Genomic DNA, 20,494 nt, shown 5'->3' with positions numbered 1-20,494 from the left:
ATGCTTAATCAGGGGGTGTAGGGGAGGCACGGGACCACTGGCACCTCCTTGTAAATCATCCTGATTTATATGGGGGTGCCCGAGCCTCCCGACTGCCCAATGGTCTTCTACCTCCCCTAAGTGTAACCAAGGTGACAATCCTTATTAAAATTCATGGTTAACTACCTCAAAATACACGAGTAATGTAACCAAGGTGACAATCCTAAAGCAAATAATGTATGGAAATTACCAAGCGTGACTTTCTATTTTTATTCACTTCTGTATTATTCCGATATATGTTACATTCAGTTATGATACAGCTCCGGAAGTTTATAAGAAATTATCACCACTAGCTGTTGCTCATTTCGAAAAATACATCATTGGAAATTATTAGGTATATTCCAGCATTTTTCTTTTAATAGGTAATAATGATATTGGAACATAAAGTGGTATTTTTTAATGTAATAATACTTAGCCTCTTAAAAACTAAGGTACCAAGGTAAGGTGCCATATTTGTGTCACAGGTACAAAATACATTTAGCTAATACGGTGTAGGTACATATCAATAATCTCGTTGCTGCGTTGTTCAGTTAAAGAATAAATATAGCCAATTTCAGTGAATCGATCCATTTTATTAAGTTTATATAAAAATTTGGATCGGGCTGGGCCGGCCACGTCTATCGCATGCATCCGGATAGGTGTGCTAACATAGCCACCAAGTGGATCCCGGTAAAGAAGCGTGGGCGGGGTAGAAGCGTGGGCGAGGTAGGCCCAGGAGGAGATGGCGAAATGACTTTGACACCTTCCTTTACAACTGGGCGGAGGAAGCATAAAATCGGGAGTTATGGAGAACCAAGGGAGAGCCTTTGCCCAGCAGTGGGACACTCAAATAGGCTAAGAAAATAAAAATAGAAATTAATTAGCCATTTACCACCCTTTGCTTCTTTTTTTTATTAAGTACCTATACGATTCCTATAAATTACCTAATCCATTAGCGCCTACACCCACTTTTGGGAACCCATGATTTTTTTAAATGCTGTTAGGTAGAGTTACAGTAGAAAATCTAATTAAACGCCGTTACCCAGGTGTATCCAAGTAGGTACAATGGGCGCTAATAGGTTAACTTCGTTGACGATAGACGCATAACAAGATTACCGATGTGTTAGCAACGTAAAACTTAATTAATAACATTAATTTAGTTTTATAAAATGTTATACAAAAACATAATAAGGCGTGATGAAAATTAAAACTTAAGGGACTAGAAAAGACTAGACAAAGTTGATACAAAATTAGGTACCGATTATAAAATAGAAATATGTATTACAACATGACCCCAATGATATTATCGTCATGCCAATTAACGAATAAAGTGAAAATATATACCTAATATAAATATTAGGTAAGTACCTACTGAAAAATTACTAACCTAATATTACTTGCACCTACTTATGTCAACAAATTAAATTTGTAAGTATATAATTCTAATAAGAAAAGATGGTAACATGTTTGACTAAAAATATATTAAGCGATTAACGTTTTTGACAATTTTAGACGCAGGTTTTAGAAATGACTTATACATCTGTTTATAAAGCTGAAAGGATAATAAGATTACGGGTCCCTTTTTTCCAAATATCTTTTTTACGTTGGAATTACACGTTGTTTAAATAAATTAACGAGACAAACCCTTATCTTCTACGAATTATACTTAAATTTTTAACTAGTATTTGGTAAACACAAACTTAGAAATACAATTATGTACATCAATAACAGTATACAACAAATACAAATATTCTTTCATTCTAAAAAAATAATATGTCATTTCGTTAGTTTCTCTAGGCACAGGCGAGGCTTGAAATTTAGTTTGACAACCAATTTTGGGATACAAATAATATTCAACTTTTTCTAAATAATCCACATGTCAAATACACGTAGAACAATAATTTACGCATTTTAACTTATTACTTATAGTTCGTTTTTTCAGCATTAGAAAAAAGTTAAACAATCTTGACGTGCCTTTTTATTGAAAAACACTTTTGAAAAATATGTAACAATTATGAATCATATTATACAATTATTAACATTCTTTTGCTTTCATAAGTAATCTAGATTTTTAAAAAGCGTTTTTTAATTAAAAGACACGTCAAGATCGCGTAGTCTTTTTCTAATGAAAAAAAAACGAACTATAGTACCTACTCGTAATAGGGTATTTGACTGTATATAAAATAAATTATTTTACACCATGCATGAAATAAAGCACCAGAAGACTAATAGAGAAACGTAGACAGCAGTTATTTTAAGACACAATTTCTATTTTAAAACCCGTATAAAACTATAAAGAGTAGGTAATTTGATTGTGACGTCACATGCTAGTGTTTCATATAAATTCTATAGTAGCAAAATCGTTTTGACAATTCGAAAAAAGAAACTGATTTGACTAGTAGTCAAATACCCTATAGTGTACACATTGTAAGAACAGTTACTATTCTCTCATTATCTACCTACTTATTGGACAGTGCAAATTTTCTTTTTAGATTGTTGGAGACTGCCAGTTGGCTATATTCCTCTGCAGACGCTCGCGTGATATAATAGTTTAAAAGCAAGCCCAATGACTAATGAGTCGACATCAACAATGTAAACAAGCTTTTGAGTATTTTAGATTATATTTAAAAGTTTTTTTTATCATTATTACTTGGACATAATTGCCTTTTAAATACGCACTTGAAAAGTCTACATTGAATAAATGTTTGTATTCTTGAATTTGTAATTACAATTAATGATCAGAATTTCAGAGCCTTTGAAAGTTTATAACCCTCTTAGAATAGTGAGAAAATGTTTTGAGCTTCTCAAGTAGCGCGAGATAATATTACTTGCCTCACTAATTGAAATCTGACGAGGCACTGTGCAACAAGATCTATTTTTATATTATATCACCTTTAGTTAGTCGGTAACATAAAAGCGTATAAAATTCTTATAAGGCACATCAATCAACACAGAAACTTAGCGCGTATCTTTTTTACCATGTATCGTCTTTTATATATTTTTTTAATTAGGTACTTATAAAATCTAATCTCACTTCATATTTGTATTGGTGTGAGAGGAAAGTGGGGTAAATATGACATTAAGTAATTCCGGACACTAGAATATCTGACGGCTATTAACCCTTCGCGATCCGCGTCTCGCGACGTCGGTTTGAATAGAGGTATCCAGATAGATGGCCGAGGAGCCATCTAGAGTTAGTGGACAGTTGTTATGATGACATTGTCTACTGTCATTCCGACAGGAGGAGTGTGAAGGTAAGATTATTAGAAGTTTTTGTTTGTTAATTCTTATCGTTTTCTTTTAACAATAGCTATTAACATGAAACGACGTGTGTCTGCGCTTAAGATTTGTTTTAAATTTCTTTGAATATGGGTTTTCAGGCTATTTGCAGACAGTTGTTAGTTGTTATTGTTACTTGGTAATGTTTGGCGTCCGCAATCACCTAAAGTACTTAGGTAATTGCGGACAATCCAACTTGGAATAATTCATTTTATTAAAACTGTACAGGGAGTTTTTTTCTATATGTGTGATACTTAAAATAGGTCGTCGGCATTTATTCCAAAGCGATCTATTATCATCCCAAAGGATGTCCGTATTTTTCAAACGTCATTGAGTAATCCCGGACGATTGGTGACGAATTAATATTAATGATAGTTTTGTAGAGGAATGTCCAAAGTTTAGTAATAAAGGAAATGATTTTATTTATTTATTGTGGATTTGAGTGAGTGTCCGCAATTCCCCACTCTCCCCACCACTTAAAATCTGTTACGTAAAACCGGTGGTACTATTTTTCACAAAGTATATTTAACTTCAACGAGTGAGTAAAAAAAACAATTTTATCCTTTTGTATACATCTCTTTTGGGAGCGATCATACTAGTAGCCTCGTAAGGCTCAATGTACATTTTATGTACATATTCGTTGCAATAAAATTTCTTTTGTTTTATTGCTTTTTGAAACAAATGAAACTCATCGCAATTAATTACATAACAAGGTTTACATTAAAAAACTAATTTTTTGTATGGTGGGACTCAAGGCTCGGAACCGGTTTTTTCTTCAGATATAAAACACCGGTATTATTACGTTCTTTTTCATTCTTTGGTTAATTATTTTATTTTTAACACATTCAACACCAAGAACCCGACTGTCGGGTACACTGTTCGTAGCGACTACGCGCTACATACGACGAAACCGTGGCTACGCGCTACGAGCGTAACCCGTAGCACTTAGTGGTATTGAATGTGTTAATGGGACAATCTAATAATACGAAGTTGTTACATAAAATACATGATACAGTCCTACGTAAAGAGCATAAAATAATTAAAAATATTGGGCTATTTCGGATTAAAAAAAAAAACGGTTTCGAGCCTGGGACTTACGAGGCTATAGCTAGGAAAATGTATATAGTTTTACGTAACGTATGTACAATTGTATATGCTTTATTGTACATGCATATGGAAAAAACATAGTTACAGAGTTAATTAACTGCAACAACGGCGAATTTATCCCTGTATTTTTAGTATGTAAATGACTGAAAAACAATCTATTCGCAATATGCAACATACAAGGTGTCATTAGGAAATAACTAACTGGCGGCAAATGTGTGGAAATATTTATGGAACTGGGTCAGCGGGTCAGCACCATTTAGTGCAACTATCACAGTTACTAATCCGTGTATAAAGTATGGCTCACGCTAGAACGGCCCGGGTCCGGGTCGAAGCTTCTGCCATGTTTTCTATGACAGGTGATCGGTGATCACGTGATGCTTTCTATAGAAAACTGAAGTATCGAACGCCACACCCGGCCAGGTGAGCCATCCTTAAATTCGCTGTCGTTTGGCTTCTGTGTTGATGAGTTCCCATGTTTGTATTATTTACTATATCACATTGAATTATTGAGGCATGGGTGAGACTGATCTTCTGGCTTGTAGCGCCTTATTGTCGCAGTACTGGCGGATATCAGCCATTGGCATCAAGAGGAATACGGGGACGTCATCATCTTGTTTCTGAAACAAAAATTAAAACTTTTGTTTTGTAGTTTGTATAAGACATATGAAGCAACTTCGTCGTTTTCGGGCAGAAATTCTATTGGTTTTTCACCATGAAATAGTCACATTTTTATATTTTTCATTTATTTATTAGAGATAAATCACAATTACATAATATTTTGATCCAAAAGCATCGTTAAATTTTTTTGTCTCGATATTGTATATTTAATTATTTAAGTACTGCGGAATGGAGAGTACTTAAATAATTAAATATACAATAGGCACTTAAAACACACTATAATATCCGAGTGTTATAATTGCCATACATTTATCAAATAATTAGAAACTCCATCATAAACTAGGTAAGTAAATACTACATATTACCACTAATATTAAAGATACAAAGGCTGAAATAACGGCCCACTTATGGAAACAAAGAAATGTGGGTAAAATAAAACATAGAAAAGACTCGAACGCAAAAATAGCAAAGGAGAAAAGTAAACGCCACAGACATCAGGAGCGGTCGAGTGTAAGTAGTTAATTTTAAAAATACACGTTGTTATTATAAAAATAAAGAGACAAATTTATTCTAAATAATCGGATTAAAACAAAAATAGTTCTCTAATTTCTTTATAAGATATACCTTATTTATAAATATAACAAAGTTATTTTGTTAATAAATTAGGGAACTTTTTGTACCTAAAAAGGTCGTACCTAAGTTGTTACAGGTTTTTAATTGGGAACGCTCGTAGGTTTTAAGTATCTAGGCCAGGGGTCCCCCAACATTTTTAGCTGAGGGCCATATTGCGCCTCAGAAACTTTCGCGCGAGCCACCGTCGGATTTTGCGCCGGGGAGGGTATTTGGTTGCTGCTGTTAGGAACAGTTCCACTCTCAATGAGTGTTGAACCCCTGGAGCCTGGCTCCCGCGGGCCGGACAGTGGGCACTTGCTTTGGGGGTCCGCGGGCCGGATTGGAATGCGTCGCGGGCCGGATTTGGCCCGCGGGCTGGAGTTTGGAGATCCCTGATCTAGGCTAAGGATTAAGTACGCCTACTGCTTAACATTATTATTAGGTTGTTGCATAATATTTTTCCCACTTCTTAATTTTCTTGTTCTTTTCGGTAGACTCAGGAATATTCTAGAATACATCTAGTATACAGTGTGTTACCAGGACCCGGGCTTTTTTTAAGGGAGGTTAAAATATCGTATGTCTATAATGTAACAATGACATTAATTTAATTAATAAACTAAATTTCAGACTTCGTTAACTTTCTAACAACATTTTAATTGCCCGCAATGTACAGCACAGTAAATTGACAAGTAAGTGCTAATGACAGCTCTTCATACTTTGTTTATTACGAAGTTTATTTCAAGATGCACTTAAGATAACAACACCAAATTAAAGCCACTCTGGTCTCATTGATAAAGATTAAACTTAAATACAAACCCCACATTTTAATAAAATAATACATTAACCCCTACATAATACGAGTACTTGGCGTTGGTTTGGTACCTGTCTGAAGTGCCCGAGAATCCTTTCCTCAACTTGCATTGGCATGATCCCGTGCATGGCCCTTTCAGGCTGACCAGGGGCGATTGGCCTATTCTCACGAACTCGCTGAAAAGCCGCTGTTGTTATCAATCGAGCATTGTGTGGATGTCGTCAATTTGGGAAGGGTTTCCGATTAAGCCTTGAGCTGCAGTTCCACGTGTATCAACAACTCTCGAGCATTGTAACCCATTTTAAAGAAAAGCTAATACCAGTTTTTCTAATATTATTTGGTTTGTTTTGACAACCCGACGTGTTGATGACTTTTGAAATTGTCATGTCAAAGATGACAAAAAACTCTTTAATTAATGTATTAAAACCTCCATACATGAACCCAATGATAAGAACGACAATAATTTTACGATTGTTGTCTCTGTTTTTTACCCTCGTACCACGACATGCCTTGTACCACGTGCGTTAGCGATATGATATGAGTAACGACATTTACGCAGTACACCCACTACATTGCGTGTGCGAATTTTGGAAATTTAATTGAGCAGTTAATTTACATAATTATGATTTGCTAATACACGCAAACAACTGCTAATGGATCATATTATTACCAGTTTTAATAAAAGCCCGCATGCCGGTAACACACTGTATAGTAATATAATGTTCTCGAATCTTTCACGTAGGGTATATAAGCGCGGGTTTATTATTATTACATTATATAGTTAAAATCGAAAATCGAAAAAAATTGCCAACAACTTCTTCGAGCGATTTACTTATAAGAACACAAATTGGGAACCAGTTCGAGGGAAACAGCACATAAGATTAACACTGCTTTTGGCACAAACACTACTATGGATCGTACAGTGCGAACATAAACGGCCACCAACACAGCTGAAAAGCAGTCCGCAAACTTCTCCTGTAGTTTTCTGGGATTCGCAAGGAATGTTGTTTTGGGAGTTACTGGACGACCATCAGACTATCAATGCCGAAACCTACGTGAATCAACTACAGAAGTTGGCGAACGCTGTTAAAGAAAAAACAATAACAATAACAATAACAATATTTTTATTGACAGTAAAATTTTAACAAGCACGTTACAGTGAACCCCGCACTAGGCATGGCCTGTATCGCGGGGGTCATGATCATCACGAGTTACCAGTGATAAAAAATTATAAATATATTAAACATAAGAATAGGAATTAGGAAAGAAAGAGGATGTGAACTAGTGTGTTTGTAAGCTTGTTGTGAGAAGGGAGTGGAAAGTGTGTGAATGAAAATCTAAGAATGTAATGAATGTAAAAGTTTGTTAGATTTAAGTGTGTCCGAGCGTTATGAAAAACTGAAACTGAACTCGAAGAGGAATGAAGAGGTAATCCTATGAGTACGTGGAGTAAGGAGTCACTTGGGAAGGATTCAGAATTTCTTCTGATTCCTCGTAGTTCCAAGACTTTAGCAGGTTTAGTATACGATTCTTTGCCTCATATACGTTACAGTGCCTAATGTCACAAATTTTAACTACTTTATTGTAAATGTGCGGGAAGAGAAATGCCGAGAAGCGCTGCGCAAAGGAAGTGAGAACACGAGGTTTAGGGATACTGTAAATTCTACTTGAAGTGAGCGAGTGATGATCCGGCAGACGACTGGCCATAATAATATGAGTATATAAGATAGCACGTAGCAAAAACAATTTGCGAACACGCAGGACTTGGGCTTCTTTGAAGAGTTCAGCTGTTGGATAACGACGGGGACGCCCCAAATAGACCTTTAGAACCGCTCTTTGTGCGCGCTCCAAAATTATCATGAACGATTTACCAGAGCCTCCCCCGGCAAGTATACAATAGTTTAAAATTGATTGACAGAGGGCTAAGTAAACAGCTTTAAGTATCTGACCAGAAGCAGATTCACGTAAAAGTTTAAAAGTGTAGATGAGTTTACGAACTCTACCAGTGGTCGTCGAGACATGGTTTTTAAAATTAAGGTTTTCATCAATAATTACGCCTAAATATTTGAGTGTGTTGGTTCTTTTTATGCAGTTACAGGAACAGGCGGAAGATTGAGGGTTCGGCGGGACTATGCAAGTGTGGCAGTGGACTTTCAAATGTGACAGGAAGGATGGTGGGCTGGATGCCGCTATTTTGTGAAAGGCTATGAATTTAGATTTATCAGTGTTGAGAGTAAGAAGGTTTAGATTTAACCACTTTGACAGACGTTGTAACCCTAAAACAGCCGCATCTTGCGCGTCCTGCCAAGAGTCGCCATAGAACAAAATGGCTGTATCGTCACCGTAGCACAAGACTTCGCTGTTCTTTAGTTCCAGAGTGAGAATATCGTTAACATACGCAGTGAAGAGCATAGGGCCGAGAATGCTACCTTGCGGTACGCCAAAAGACACAGGTTTGGAGGAACTGGTTAAGTTTGCTATTTTGACACGTTGGCTTCTGTCCGTCAAGTAGCTAGAGAACCAATTTAGGGGTATTCCACGAAAGCCAAAGCCCTCAAGTTTACGGAGCAGAATAGGAATCGACACAGTGTCAAAGGCTTTCGCCAAGTCGAGGAAGACGCCGATGCAACCTCTACCTTCGTCTAGGTGAGAAGTGACGGTATCTGTCAGTAGTTTAACAGCGTCCTCCGTAGACTTGCCTCGGCGAAAGCCAAATTGATGTTCTGACAGGAGGTGGTTCTTCTCCAGAAACTGAACGAGTCGCTTGTTCATTAAAAGGCCAAAACGTCTCGAAGTATAATTACTTCATGATAATGAAAGACTAAATACGGCAAAATTGACCTGTAACTTTCTAGAGGAGCTCGGTTGGACAATAATACCTCACCCACCTTATATCCCTGATCCAGCACCTTCCGACTATCATCTTTTTCAGGCTTTGAAACAGCATCTTCGTAAAAAGAAATTCGAAAATTCCGGCGACCTAAAAAATTACCTTGCCTAAAAAATTAAAAAATGATCTTTTTTGCCTCTCAGCCACTTTCATTCTGGGCTAAGGGTATTGAAGCTTTGCCCAGCAGATGGTTACATGTTCTAGATAATGATGGTGATTATATTGTTGATTACAGTCATTGTAGCCAACTTTGCCCGCCTTTTTCGAAAAAGCACGAATTTCTCCAAAAAAATATATGACATCATATGACTTTCTTTTGCTCAGCACGTCCATTGTTATCGAACGCGTCAGTTTATTTGAAGAAAAAAAATTAAATCTTGCTTTTATCCACTTTTTTGGCATTTTAGAGGGCGGGCAAAGATATCCGGGGTATGGCCAACATTGCCCACGTCAATTTGGTGCTCAAATATTGCTCTTATGACGATGATGTCCAAGGATCACAAAAAGCTTTTGGGCAATCCTACCATTCCCTGTTAATAACTCAGCGATAAGTATATAAACTTTTGAATGAATTGGGTGGGCAATGTTACCTACCCGTTTTTGCCCTTTTCCATACAAGACTCACCTAAGCATTTTACAAATGCTAGGGTTGTCACTTTTGAGAAAATCTGTTACAATAGTTTAATGGCCAAAAATATGATTTTTGCTGTACTTTACCAGCGTTAATGGGATAAAACATATAAATGAAGGATAATAAGACAAATTAAATTCAGTATATATTTATGAACTTACTTTAGTGTACAAACATAACCTTCTTTTACTTGCGAAGTTGGGTAAGTTAGTCGAAAATGACAACCCTAAGCCGTTTTTGTCGGTGGGCAATGTTGGCATCCATAGGTCTGTACATCACCGGATTACATTGCCCACCGCCAAAATTCTTGTGTCTTTAGGTATTTTTAGTTTAAACCCCAATAGACATAATCTATGCTTGAAGCGCTGGTGGCCTAGCGGTAAGAGCGTGCGACTTTCAATCCGGAGGTCGCGGGTTCAAACCCCGGCTCGTACCAATGAGTTTTTCGGAACTTATGTACGAAATATCATTGATATTTACCAGTTGCTTTTCGGTGAAGGAAAACATCGTGAGGAAACCGGACTAATCCCAATAAGGCTTAGTTTCCCCTCTGGGTTGAAAGGTCAGATGGCAGTCGCTTTCGTAAAAACTAGTGCCTTCGTCAATTCTTGGGATTAGTTGTTAAGCGGACCCCAGGCTCCCATGAGCCGTGGCAAAATGCCGGGATAACGCGAGGAAGAAGGAAGAAGAAGACATAATCTATGCTTCATGTTTTATAACTGAAACCCGGAAATATATGTCAGAAGGTTCTCAATTTTTTTCTACGAGCATTAATTTTTCAACAACTTTTTGCTCGCAGTAATGTACCCTATATTTGACAACTCGCTGAAAATTCTCAAGTCAAGTTATGGACATTTTTGGTATACAGGGTGACCTTAGCCATTGGACAAACCCTGAAATCCCACGTAGGGTTACTTCGCAGAAATGCTCTAACGGTAATATTTTTTAATTAGAACAAAAGATAAAAAAAGTAAATTATTAAACAAAAGTTATTTTCAATAATCGACAACAAAAAGAAACATACTGCATTAATCATTGGCAGTGCTTTTGACAATTTTTTTGAAAATGTGCGGCAATAATGACATTTGTCAAAAGTCAGAATCTTATTAATGTCATAAATAAAAAAGATAATCAAAACGGTCGAAGAAGGTTGCACACTATTTATTACCTCAGGAGCTACTAACACATACAGGTTGCTCCAAAGTAAAAAAATCGTAATTTGTTAATTTCTTCGTAACCGCTACACCGATTGTTATGATACTTTGTATACTGGTTCTAAATACCCTAATGCATAATTATGTACATTTCGGCTTTGTCCAATGGCTAGGAACACTCTCTATAGTATTGTCACAAATATAACCTATTTTCTACTAAAAATACCAGGGTGGCCAGAACAATTTTAAATTTTTCTACATTAACGAATTTGTTTAAAATTGTCGTTTTGGGCAAAGTTACCCCTGGATGCAAAGTTGGCTACAATGACGGTAATTGTTTCAACAAAAAAAAGTATTTTTATCTCAGAGTGGGAAAATAATTATGCAACAACCCTATTAGGTACCATAAAATCAGGTAACTTTAGTCCATAACTTACAACCATCGTCCAAGTTCAAGTTCCAGTAAAATATGTTTAAAATTAAATAAAATGAGTACCTATCTAATATAGAAATAGCATAAGTATAAGCAACAAAAAAAATGTAACGAGTACAAATCAAAAAGGCTCGTTGATAATCAACTATAATAGGACTATAGTTACCTAATTTTACGGTAAACGAGTCCGGCAAAGTATAAACAGAAAGTTTTTGAAAACTAAGAACTTAAGATGGCACAGCGATAAAACATACGCCACTGGGGCTATTATTAGGAAAAGTCCCAAAAGTTTTCTAAGTACTTAAACGCTTAGGCTCAGGAAGCGGCATTCTAATTATAATTAGCATACATCGGGGTTTTCGGGCCGGGAATGATTTCGTGTATTTATAACTTTGTTTATCGTAAAATAATTACCAAACTATGAATTAAACGTAGGTAGTAAGGTCCAAATGTGCTTTTCTAAGCACAACAATCTGACATTTCTAACATTTCTATGTTAAATTAGTATCGTTTTTTACAGTTTTTACCTGTTATCTGGCTAGTGTAAAACATTCCCGGCCCGAAAACCCCGATGAATGACAATTAGGTAATTATGTATCAACCTAACATAAGTTAGATTAAGGTACTAAATTTGAAAATGAGTGCCTCATTTCGCCGTTAAACAATAAGTTTGGCAAAAAAAACTTAATAAGTCTGTTATTTTTTATATATATTTCTAGTAGGTTTAGTAAGGAACACAAATGTATAGAACAGCATGCACTTTAGTCTCAGGCAATGCCGCTTGGCACGATTGTTCCTTAGGTCAAACAAAGCTGTGGGCGCAGCACGGTTCCATTTTTATCGTCTATCACTATGCGCGTCCCTTTCGCACTTACATACTTGTTAGAACGTGACAGGCATGGTGACAAGGGATAAAAACGCGACCGTGCTAAGCCGCCTGATTTGCCCCGGTAGACACGAGATCGTACCGTGCATACCCCCCTTAAGGGTTGATTTTATAAAATTTTATTTTATCTTAAACTTAAACCTGTCGCATTTAATTGATGTTGAAAATTTCAGCTTCATATCTTCAGGGGTTTAGATTGTATAATGTCTGGAAGTAAGCAGAGTTTAGTTAGATATTATAATGTATGGGATATTATGAAATAAAATGTCTTTAACTCAAACACATGTAAATCCTAAAGTACTGAACATTTTAACCTGAAAGTTTGAACCTCGATTAATTACAAAAGGTATTGGTAAGTTAGTTATGAAAACAAATTTAAAAATATCTACCCTTAAGAGGGGAAATGGGGGGGGGGGGAGAAAGTTTGCATGGAAGAAAAATAAAAACAACAAATTTGTACCAAAAACGCATGGAAAAATCATTAAAACATTTAATTTAAACTTTTAAAATGCCAAATTCAGTGTTTTAGTAAACATTTTTAATCTTTGACTTTGAGCATAGTTCCATTTGTATGGAAATCGTTACCGCCACGCGCTATAAATATTTTTTTTTTTTACGAAAAAATGTATGAATGCCTACTATAAAGTGATATTTTTCAGAATAAAGAATACATGAGCTACATCGTCCAATTTTGTATTTAATGCAAATCGCCACACTGTGATTGTAACATCCAAAATTGTCACAAAAAATTACATAACATTTTCATTTTTTGTGCAAAAATAATTTTTTTGTATGGAAAGGTATAATAGTTATTTCAAAAATGAATTCCTCCTCCCTAATTTATACGAAAATTATATCTTACTTGCCCTAGTTGCTAAGAACAGGAAGAAATATAGCATAGATTGGACGTGGGGAGCCGACCCCTTCACCCCCCCCCACCTTTTTAGGGGGTATGCACGGTACGATCTCGTGGCTACCGGGGCAAATCAGCTTTGACCTAAGGAACAATCGTGCCAAGCGGCATCGCCTGAGACTAAAGTGCATGCTAAATGACCTTACTCAACCTACTATTTCAGTCGCACCAAAAATAGTGCAAGTAGGTAATATCAGAATGGAGGCTCCCGATATCCGTGCTACACGCCAACCCGTGCGTCCGTGTCCGTGTCCGTGGGTCGGACCCGTGTGTAATTAATATCCGTGGATCCGGACACACGGATAACACGGGTACACGGACCTCAATTACACGGACCCTAATTACCCCTTCCGAACGGGCCACAAATCCGGTTTCGTGTAATACGAGAACGGGACCCCGGCGACGGGTACACGAAACCCGGACGCGACCGCGAGCCCTAGTTTGGAACAGTCATCTGCATTACTGCCGCTAATGTCGAAATCGCTGTTGCTGCCTGGAATTTGGACATTCGCGACCGCAATGCAGTCGGTAGTTATGTCGTACTTCAGTACTGCTGCAGTAACTGGTCAATTTGAGCAGCAGCGTCTGGAAGACCTAGATGCTAAGCGTCATATCCGCAAGACGCGACCTAAGCCCTCCTACACATACACCCGCAACTCGACTGGACAACTCCATTGCGCATCGTGTGACCGCATCTTCAAGACAAAGTTTGGTTTTGCGAGCCACATAAGGGCATTTCATAATCCGGATAAGAATTGTTGATGGAGTCACCAATGCCGGATACGGTAAGGAAGGAAGAGAGTAGCTGGTGCAGTATGAATCCGAACGGCACGTTTAGTTAAAATTGGCCTCCAGGAGTATTAGTTTTTGTAAATGCACACTGCAGCTTTTTCTCCGTATTCACCGGACACACTGACGTATTAGCCGTACCTATTACATCATTATGTTGTGGACACGCCTCAGCCAAGTACTAAAAATAACCTAGTCATACCTACGCGATTCTAGAGCAATTTCACCAACCGTAAACAAGGATGGGTAATTTTCTTATTTTTAATTAGTCAGTAAAGCGGAAAGACACCTCTTCAAACAAAAATCTCATTATATTAGAAATCCCGGAAAATATTCTGACTTAGAATAGTATTTATTCGTAAGCACAAACAATCGAGACAATACATAATAAAAAAGAAAACACAAGATAAGATTAAAGTGCCACGAAATAATACTGGCTTTAATTATGACTTTTCTTAAACGAATAAGTTTAGGAGAATAAGTTTATTTAGATTAAAAATATTCTTAATAATGCCATTATCTCATATAGGACTAGAGGTTCAATTGACAAATTACAAAAATGAACACAATGATTTGTTCGTTGAGTTATAATTTGAGCTAGAAATTTTGACATCTCTAGGTACCTACTTTAACAGGACTCCCAAAAATTCTTCTTCATGGCATGCCAAAATGAAAACAATCCGATTAAAGGATGACTCACGTTAGACCGGGCCGTGGGCGGGCCGGAGCTTCCGGATCTTCGTTTTCTATGGAAAGCACCACGTGACGTGTGATCATCACTGATCAGCCGTCATAGAAAATTACACGTCGGACGGCTCGGTGAATCATCCTTTACTTATTTTATATTAATTCTTTATAAAACTGCGGAATCCCTTACCTGGAATAAAACTTCGCCTTCAAAGAATGTGAGGTGGTGTTTTCGGGTCCGTAAAAGAATACCGACGAGCTTGTCAGAGATCATTGTGTATATCTGTAACAATAACATTTGTTTATAGCCCTTTTTACGAACAGCGTAAGAATAAAAGTATGCAGCGCTATGCTGTTTTGACTTAAAAATTAGACAATTTTCTGTTGTTATACTCTGAAAGTGGGTGTCATAATTTGCAAATGGAACACCATCAAAGCTATTCTAAAAGTTGGTCATGTTGAAAGTTGTATACCTACTAATACCATAAAATAAGTTAATTTTTCAATAAAAAACGTTCATATAGGAACAGCTTCTTTTATTCAGGGACCATCATAGATGTAAGTAAATTGAGGTAGATATGGTACCAGGCGCACGATTGTGAGCCATTAAATATAGGTTCCGGAACCTATATTTAGTTAGGCGTATGGGTGACGCCAACCTGTCAAGCTGTCAAAATCGTTGGATCAATTTTTAATTTTGTCAACTATGAACGTCACACGTCTACATAAATAAAAGGTCATTGGGGACCATACTTTTATATCTACAACGCAGGCTTCGTAGGAACAGCTTGAGTGCATGTAGATTGTAGGTACCTACTCAGATACGGGAATGCACTCAGCGAATGTAAATCAAATTGATTCCAAAAACATATAATGCTGCGCGTTGTAAGCCCTTTTCAAACGAGTGTGTGTAAACAATACACTTTGAATTCAATCAATTCAATACGTCGACTTCACATTCGAATTTCGAGCTGGCAGACATCATTAATATTGATTTCAAATCTAAATCGATCGATTGCTACATAAATAAAAGTCAAGTCCGGTTACTTCGACGTATGACGCAGTGCTTGAAATTTAGATATTATACTCATCCGGCCAAGGTTTATATTGCAAACAGTAATTTCCGAAGTAAATCGGAATGTTTATTTTGAACGGGAAGTTTCCGCGTCCATATTAGGGTGCGCCGGCGTCGCTAATTACGCGGTAGCTTTGGTAAACGGATTCCAAATTTAAAATGTCGACCGTGACTGCGGCGCGTCGCGGAATGTGTGACGTCACAGTTGGACGCTACTGGGTTCGATGGTACACATCTGTCCGGTCTATGATGCATTGCATCCGATTGAAGCGTTTATACCAGGTTGATGAGGTAGGAAAATTAAATATATAATTAATTATTTGAGGACAATCTTACACAGATAGTTCTAGTCCCAAAATTAATCAAGCGCTACTTGACTCAATGTGGATTTTTTTTAATTTTTTAATTTTTTATTTCAGGTAGATACAGTACAGTAGATATTTGTATTATTTTATTTATTTATTATTATTGAATATCTAAGGTTGTCTGAATCTGATGATATATTATGCGATTTTTATTAGAGCGTCGCTGTTAAAATACGTTCTTCTCGATTATCCGTCAGATTAATACAAATGCGGCTAAAATTATAAAACCTACTACAAAAGTATTACAATGTAATGTAGAAAACATGAGCATATAACTAAAGGCAACAACAGATTGGTTACCAAAGGACCGTTTATTCGAAACTGCCTATTCACCACAAATTGGCTTAGGTACCTCTGACCCTACTTGACCTAAATACCTACTCGTTTTGTAACGTTCCGTAATCCCTATTGAAACTTAACACTCCACTTCAACTAAGCCAAATCAAGATTAGCAGTGGTGTTCAATGTTTATCCGATCGCTAATGTGCAAAAAATACGCGCATAAAACGTATACTTTCGGCCTGATTTTAATTTTAATAAAGGTCAAAAATTAGATATGGATTGGATCTGTTGTGTCAGAAGTGGCGTTTCTATCTATACGTAGTAATAATATTTCAATGGTAACCTAGGGTCCTGTTTGTTTTCGAGCGCTTTGTTTGCCAGTTGTTTTTCGGATAATTTCAAGGGCAATATTGAAGTTCTAGGACTTCTTTAAAATACAATTTCTCTCAAGGTTCTTTTTCAAGTCTTACGTGAGAATATGTATAATTAATTTTAAAACAATCCATTTGTGTAGGTGTCCATTAATAAAGTAACAAAATATTCCCGATATCACGATTCTCTCATTCCTCGATTCGCTTGCTTGCGCTAATTAAGCACGACTCACTGGTAATCGGTTTGATTTTGAGTGATTTTCATTTCGAATTGGTTATCAATAAAATGAAGCAAGCATACAAGGTGTAATAAAAATAGTGGGGATTTAAGAAGATATTCGGTGTCGTGTTCTAATTAGGAAAAAAGTACAATTAATACAACTTCAATTTAATACAACGGAAAAACGAATAATAAAATTAAGAAACGACTAATTTTACTTCAGGGTGCGTGGTGAATTAAGTAAAACTTAGCCTGTGGCAGAACTCACCGAAAATAACTCCCCGAATGAGATTACTTTTGTGGCATTTTGTAGCTCCGGAGGCAGTAGGCCTTTGCAGGGGGGTTTCCCGTATTGATTAATGATCTCGCACAGCTCTTTCATCTCTGTGCATACTCGTGCCTGTGCCTCTGCGCCTCTCAGCTCTGTCATGGATCCAGGAATAGGTCTGAAATTAAAGAGATGGTTTAATTAGGTACGATAACACCTTTTAATAATACGTATAAATAAGGTAGACGTCCGAATGCTCATTACTGCCCTAGTACATGGGTGAATTGCAAAAAACTTAAGTCATTAGCAAAATAATTAGTTGACAGCAAGATGTCAACTATTGGCCATTAGCAAGTCCATGATTGGGACGGTGACCTTAGTTATTAATTTTATTCATCCTAAAGACATTAAAATCTTATTTAAAACCTTGAAAACGGTACATTTAATAATAATTCGCTAAATGAGTACCTATTATTTAAATGATTTGTACCTTTTAGATTTTCAGAAGGTACCTATACATACATATATCACTATAACTACCCATGTTATTCTTATCTCATGAATATGAAATTACAATGTCAAAATATGACATATTTTGCGATCCCCGGTTGTTTGTTCTGATTATTAAGTTTATTAACAAACTGTCAATCAAAAATTTGACGTGTTAGCTTTGAAATTCATTAACGTTTTTAGGAAATTAGTCTTAGCTGCTTTGATTCATACGCCAGTCATACGGCTATATTCTCCAACGTGTCACAATTATCTACCACAAGATGACTTTATAGTGATATTAATTTCAATAGAAACATTTTTTGGACATAGTTTTTATTTAATTTATTGGTGAGAATCAACAAAAGTTACATAGATAATTTGATACCACAAGCAACTCATGATGGTTCCCTATTAATGATGTGCCGTGGGAATTTCCCGGGAACAAGGAATATTCCCATATGGGAAATTCCTGGAAAATTTCCCGGTGTTCCCGGGAATATTCCCCAAACAGGGGAATATCTGTGGATATTCCCCTGTTTGGGAACAAATAAAACAAAAAAATATTGAAACATAGATTAAGTGTATTACAATTTTAATTAAAGCTAGCTATAACGACAAGTAACTGCGTTTAGTAAAATAAAGTAGCCAAAAACCGTAAAATGCAAAGTGGCTTCCCAAAAAAAACTTGGAAAGTGGATTTGCTTACAACATTCGCCACTTTGGATGTTTAAAAAAAAATGGCATCACTTTAAGCCCCCGCCCGATTTTAAGCCCGATGTACCTCAATGCGAAATCTTAACGAAGTCAGACCATTTCGAAATTTTCTCCATACAAATAGATAAAAAAAATTTTATCTCCAAAAAATTATGGCTACAGTTTTTTTATTGGATATTTTGATAATTTAATGCAAAAACATTCACAAGAACCCGTCCTTAACACTCGTATGTAGAAGAGTTTCTTGGTAAAAAGCTTACGGAACTCCACTATTCTTATTAGTATCTAACTTATTTTGACCCTGATTAAACTGTGATGATTTGTATCGATTTTGTTTAATAATGACGTATTATTGTTAAAAAAATATACTTTGGTCAGGGAATCACTCCCAGCAACTATGGGAAATTTCCCAGGAAGAATGGGAAATTTCCCGGGAAGAATGGGAAATTTCCCGGGAGTATAGGGAATTTACGTTGGCGGGTGAGATACAGTTTATAATGTTTTTAAAAAGAGTTTAAGATGCTAAGTGTTGACTGAATTTCTGATAATAAAATAGTATATCTATGCGCAATTTCAAAATTCCCCTACTTTCAATTCATATGGGAAATTTCCCGGGAACGTTTCCGGGAATAATCCCACCAAGGGAATTTTCCCGGGAAAGGCACATCACTATTCCCTATTATTATGTATTCTCATATCTTGAATTTGATGGAAATGAAGAAGAAAATAACACAAAAATATTAACTTTAGTACCTATTGACGTACGCGGAAAGATGGCATGGTGGTTTCGGGTATGGCACTCGCAATAGCGATGGAGAGACAATTTTGAACGTGGCATCAGGTCTTGACTTTGCTATCATAAACACCTTCTTTAAAAAGCGTGAATTCCACCAAATCACCTACAAAAGTGGAGGACATGCCACCCAAATTGATTATGTTCTTGCAAGGCGTAAACATTTGGGTAATTACAAAGACTGCAAGGTCATACCCGGGGAATCACTTACAACTCAGTATAGAATATTAGTTAGCGTATACAATCTTCCAAAACCACTTAAAATTAATCGTAAATTGACACCAAAAATTAAATGGAAATCTTTAAACGAATCTGCGGGACAACTGTTCTTAACAGAACTATCTGAACATATTGGTTCCATGGATGTTACTGCTATGACACCAATGGAAATGTGGAATAACTTTGAAAAAGTCTGTATCCGAAAAGCCGAAGAACATCTAGGCCGAACAAGAAGCAAAAAAGGTTCCAACAAAGAAACAAAATGGTGGAACTCAGAAGTACAGAAAGCAGTAACAGCCAAGAAGGACGCTTTCAAGTTGTGGCAGTCAACCAAAGAAGAGTCTGATTTTGTAAATTATAAAAATGCTAAGAGGCAAGCGAAACGACAAGTTGCAATTTCAATGGCCGAAATTAACGCCGAATTTTATGATAAATTAGAATCTGCTAAATCAGACATAGATATACACAAAATAGCAAAAACACGTCAAACCAACACAAAAGACATAATAACACATGTAAAATATATTTATGATAAGAACAGCAAGTTGCTTACCGAGGATGGTGACATTAGTAACAGATGGAACGAGTACTACCAACACCTTCTTAATTTGTGCCATCCAAGAAATTATAGTTACTGCAGACCCGAAACAGTCCAAGGGCCATTACCGAGTATAACCCCAGAGGAAGTCAAAGCAGCGATACATCAAATGAAAAATAACAAAGCACCGGGCCCTGATGAGATCCCAGTCGAAGTCTGGAAGCGCCTCGGAAACTATGGAGTAGTTTGGCTGTATAAGTTGTTTAACAAACTAATGGAAGGGCACTCTATGCCCGACTCGTGGAGAAACAGCATTTTAATCCCTTTCT

General features: G+C 36.6%; 1 protein-coding gene across 1 annotated transcript in view; it reads right to left on the bottom strand.

The window, feature by feature from the left end:
• Positions 1-4,829: 4,829 nt before the first annotated feature.
• Positions 4,830-20,494, bottom strand: part of LOC134798803 (actin-binding Rho-activating protein-like) — a 40,793-nt gene continuing 25,128 nt past the window's right edge. Inside the window, exons 3-5 of the mRNA XM_063771191.1 lie at positions 17,410-17,587; positions 15,019-15,111; positions 4,830-5,021 (exon numbers count right to left, since the gene is read on the bottom strand). Of these exons, the coding sequence (XP_063627261.1) occupies positions 4,908-5,021; positions 15,019-15,111; positions 17,410-17,587 (385 nt within the window). The 3' untranslated portion in view covers positions 4,830-4,907. The remainder of the gene's footprint in view (positions 5,022-15,018; positions 15,112-17,409; positions 17,588-20,494) is intronic.

This window comes from Cydia splendana, chromosome 17 (genome assembly GCF_910591565.1).
Source record: "Cydia splendana chromosome 17, ilCydSple1.2, whole genome shotgun sequence".
Lineage (NCBI taxonomy): Eukaryota > Metazoa > Arthropoda > Insecta > Lepidoptera > Tortricidae > Cydia > Cydia splendana.
Note: the sequence above shows the minus strand (reverse complement) of the source record. Positions and strands in the feature narration are given on the sequence as shown.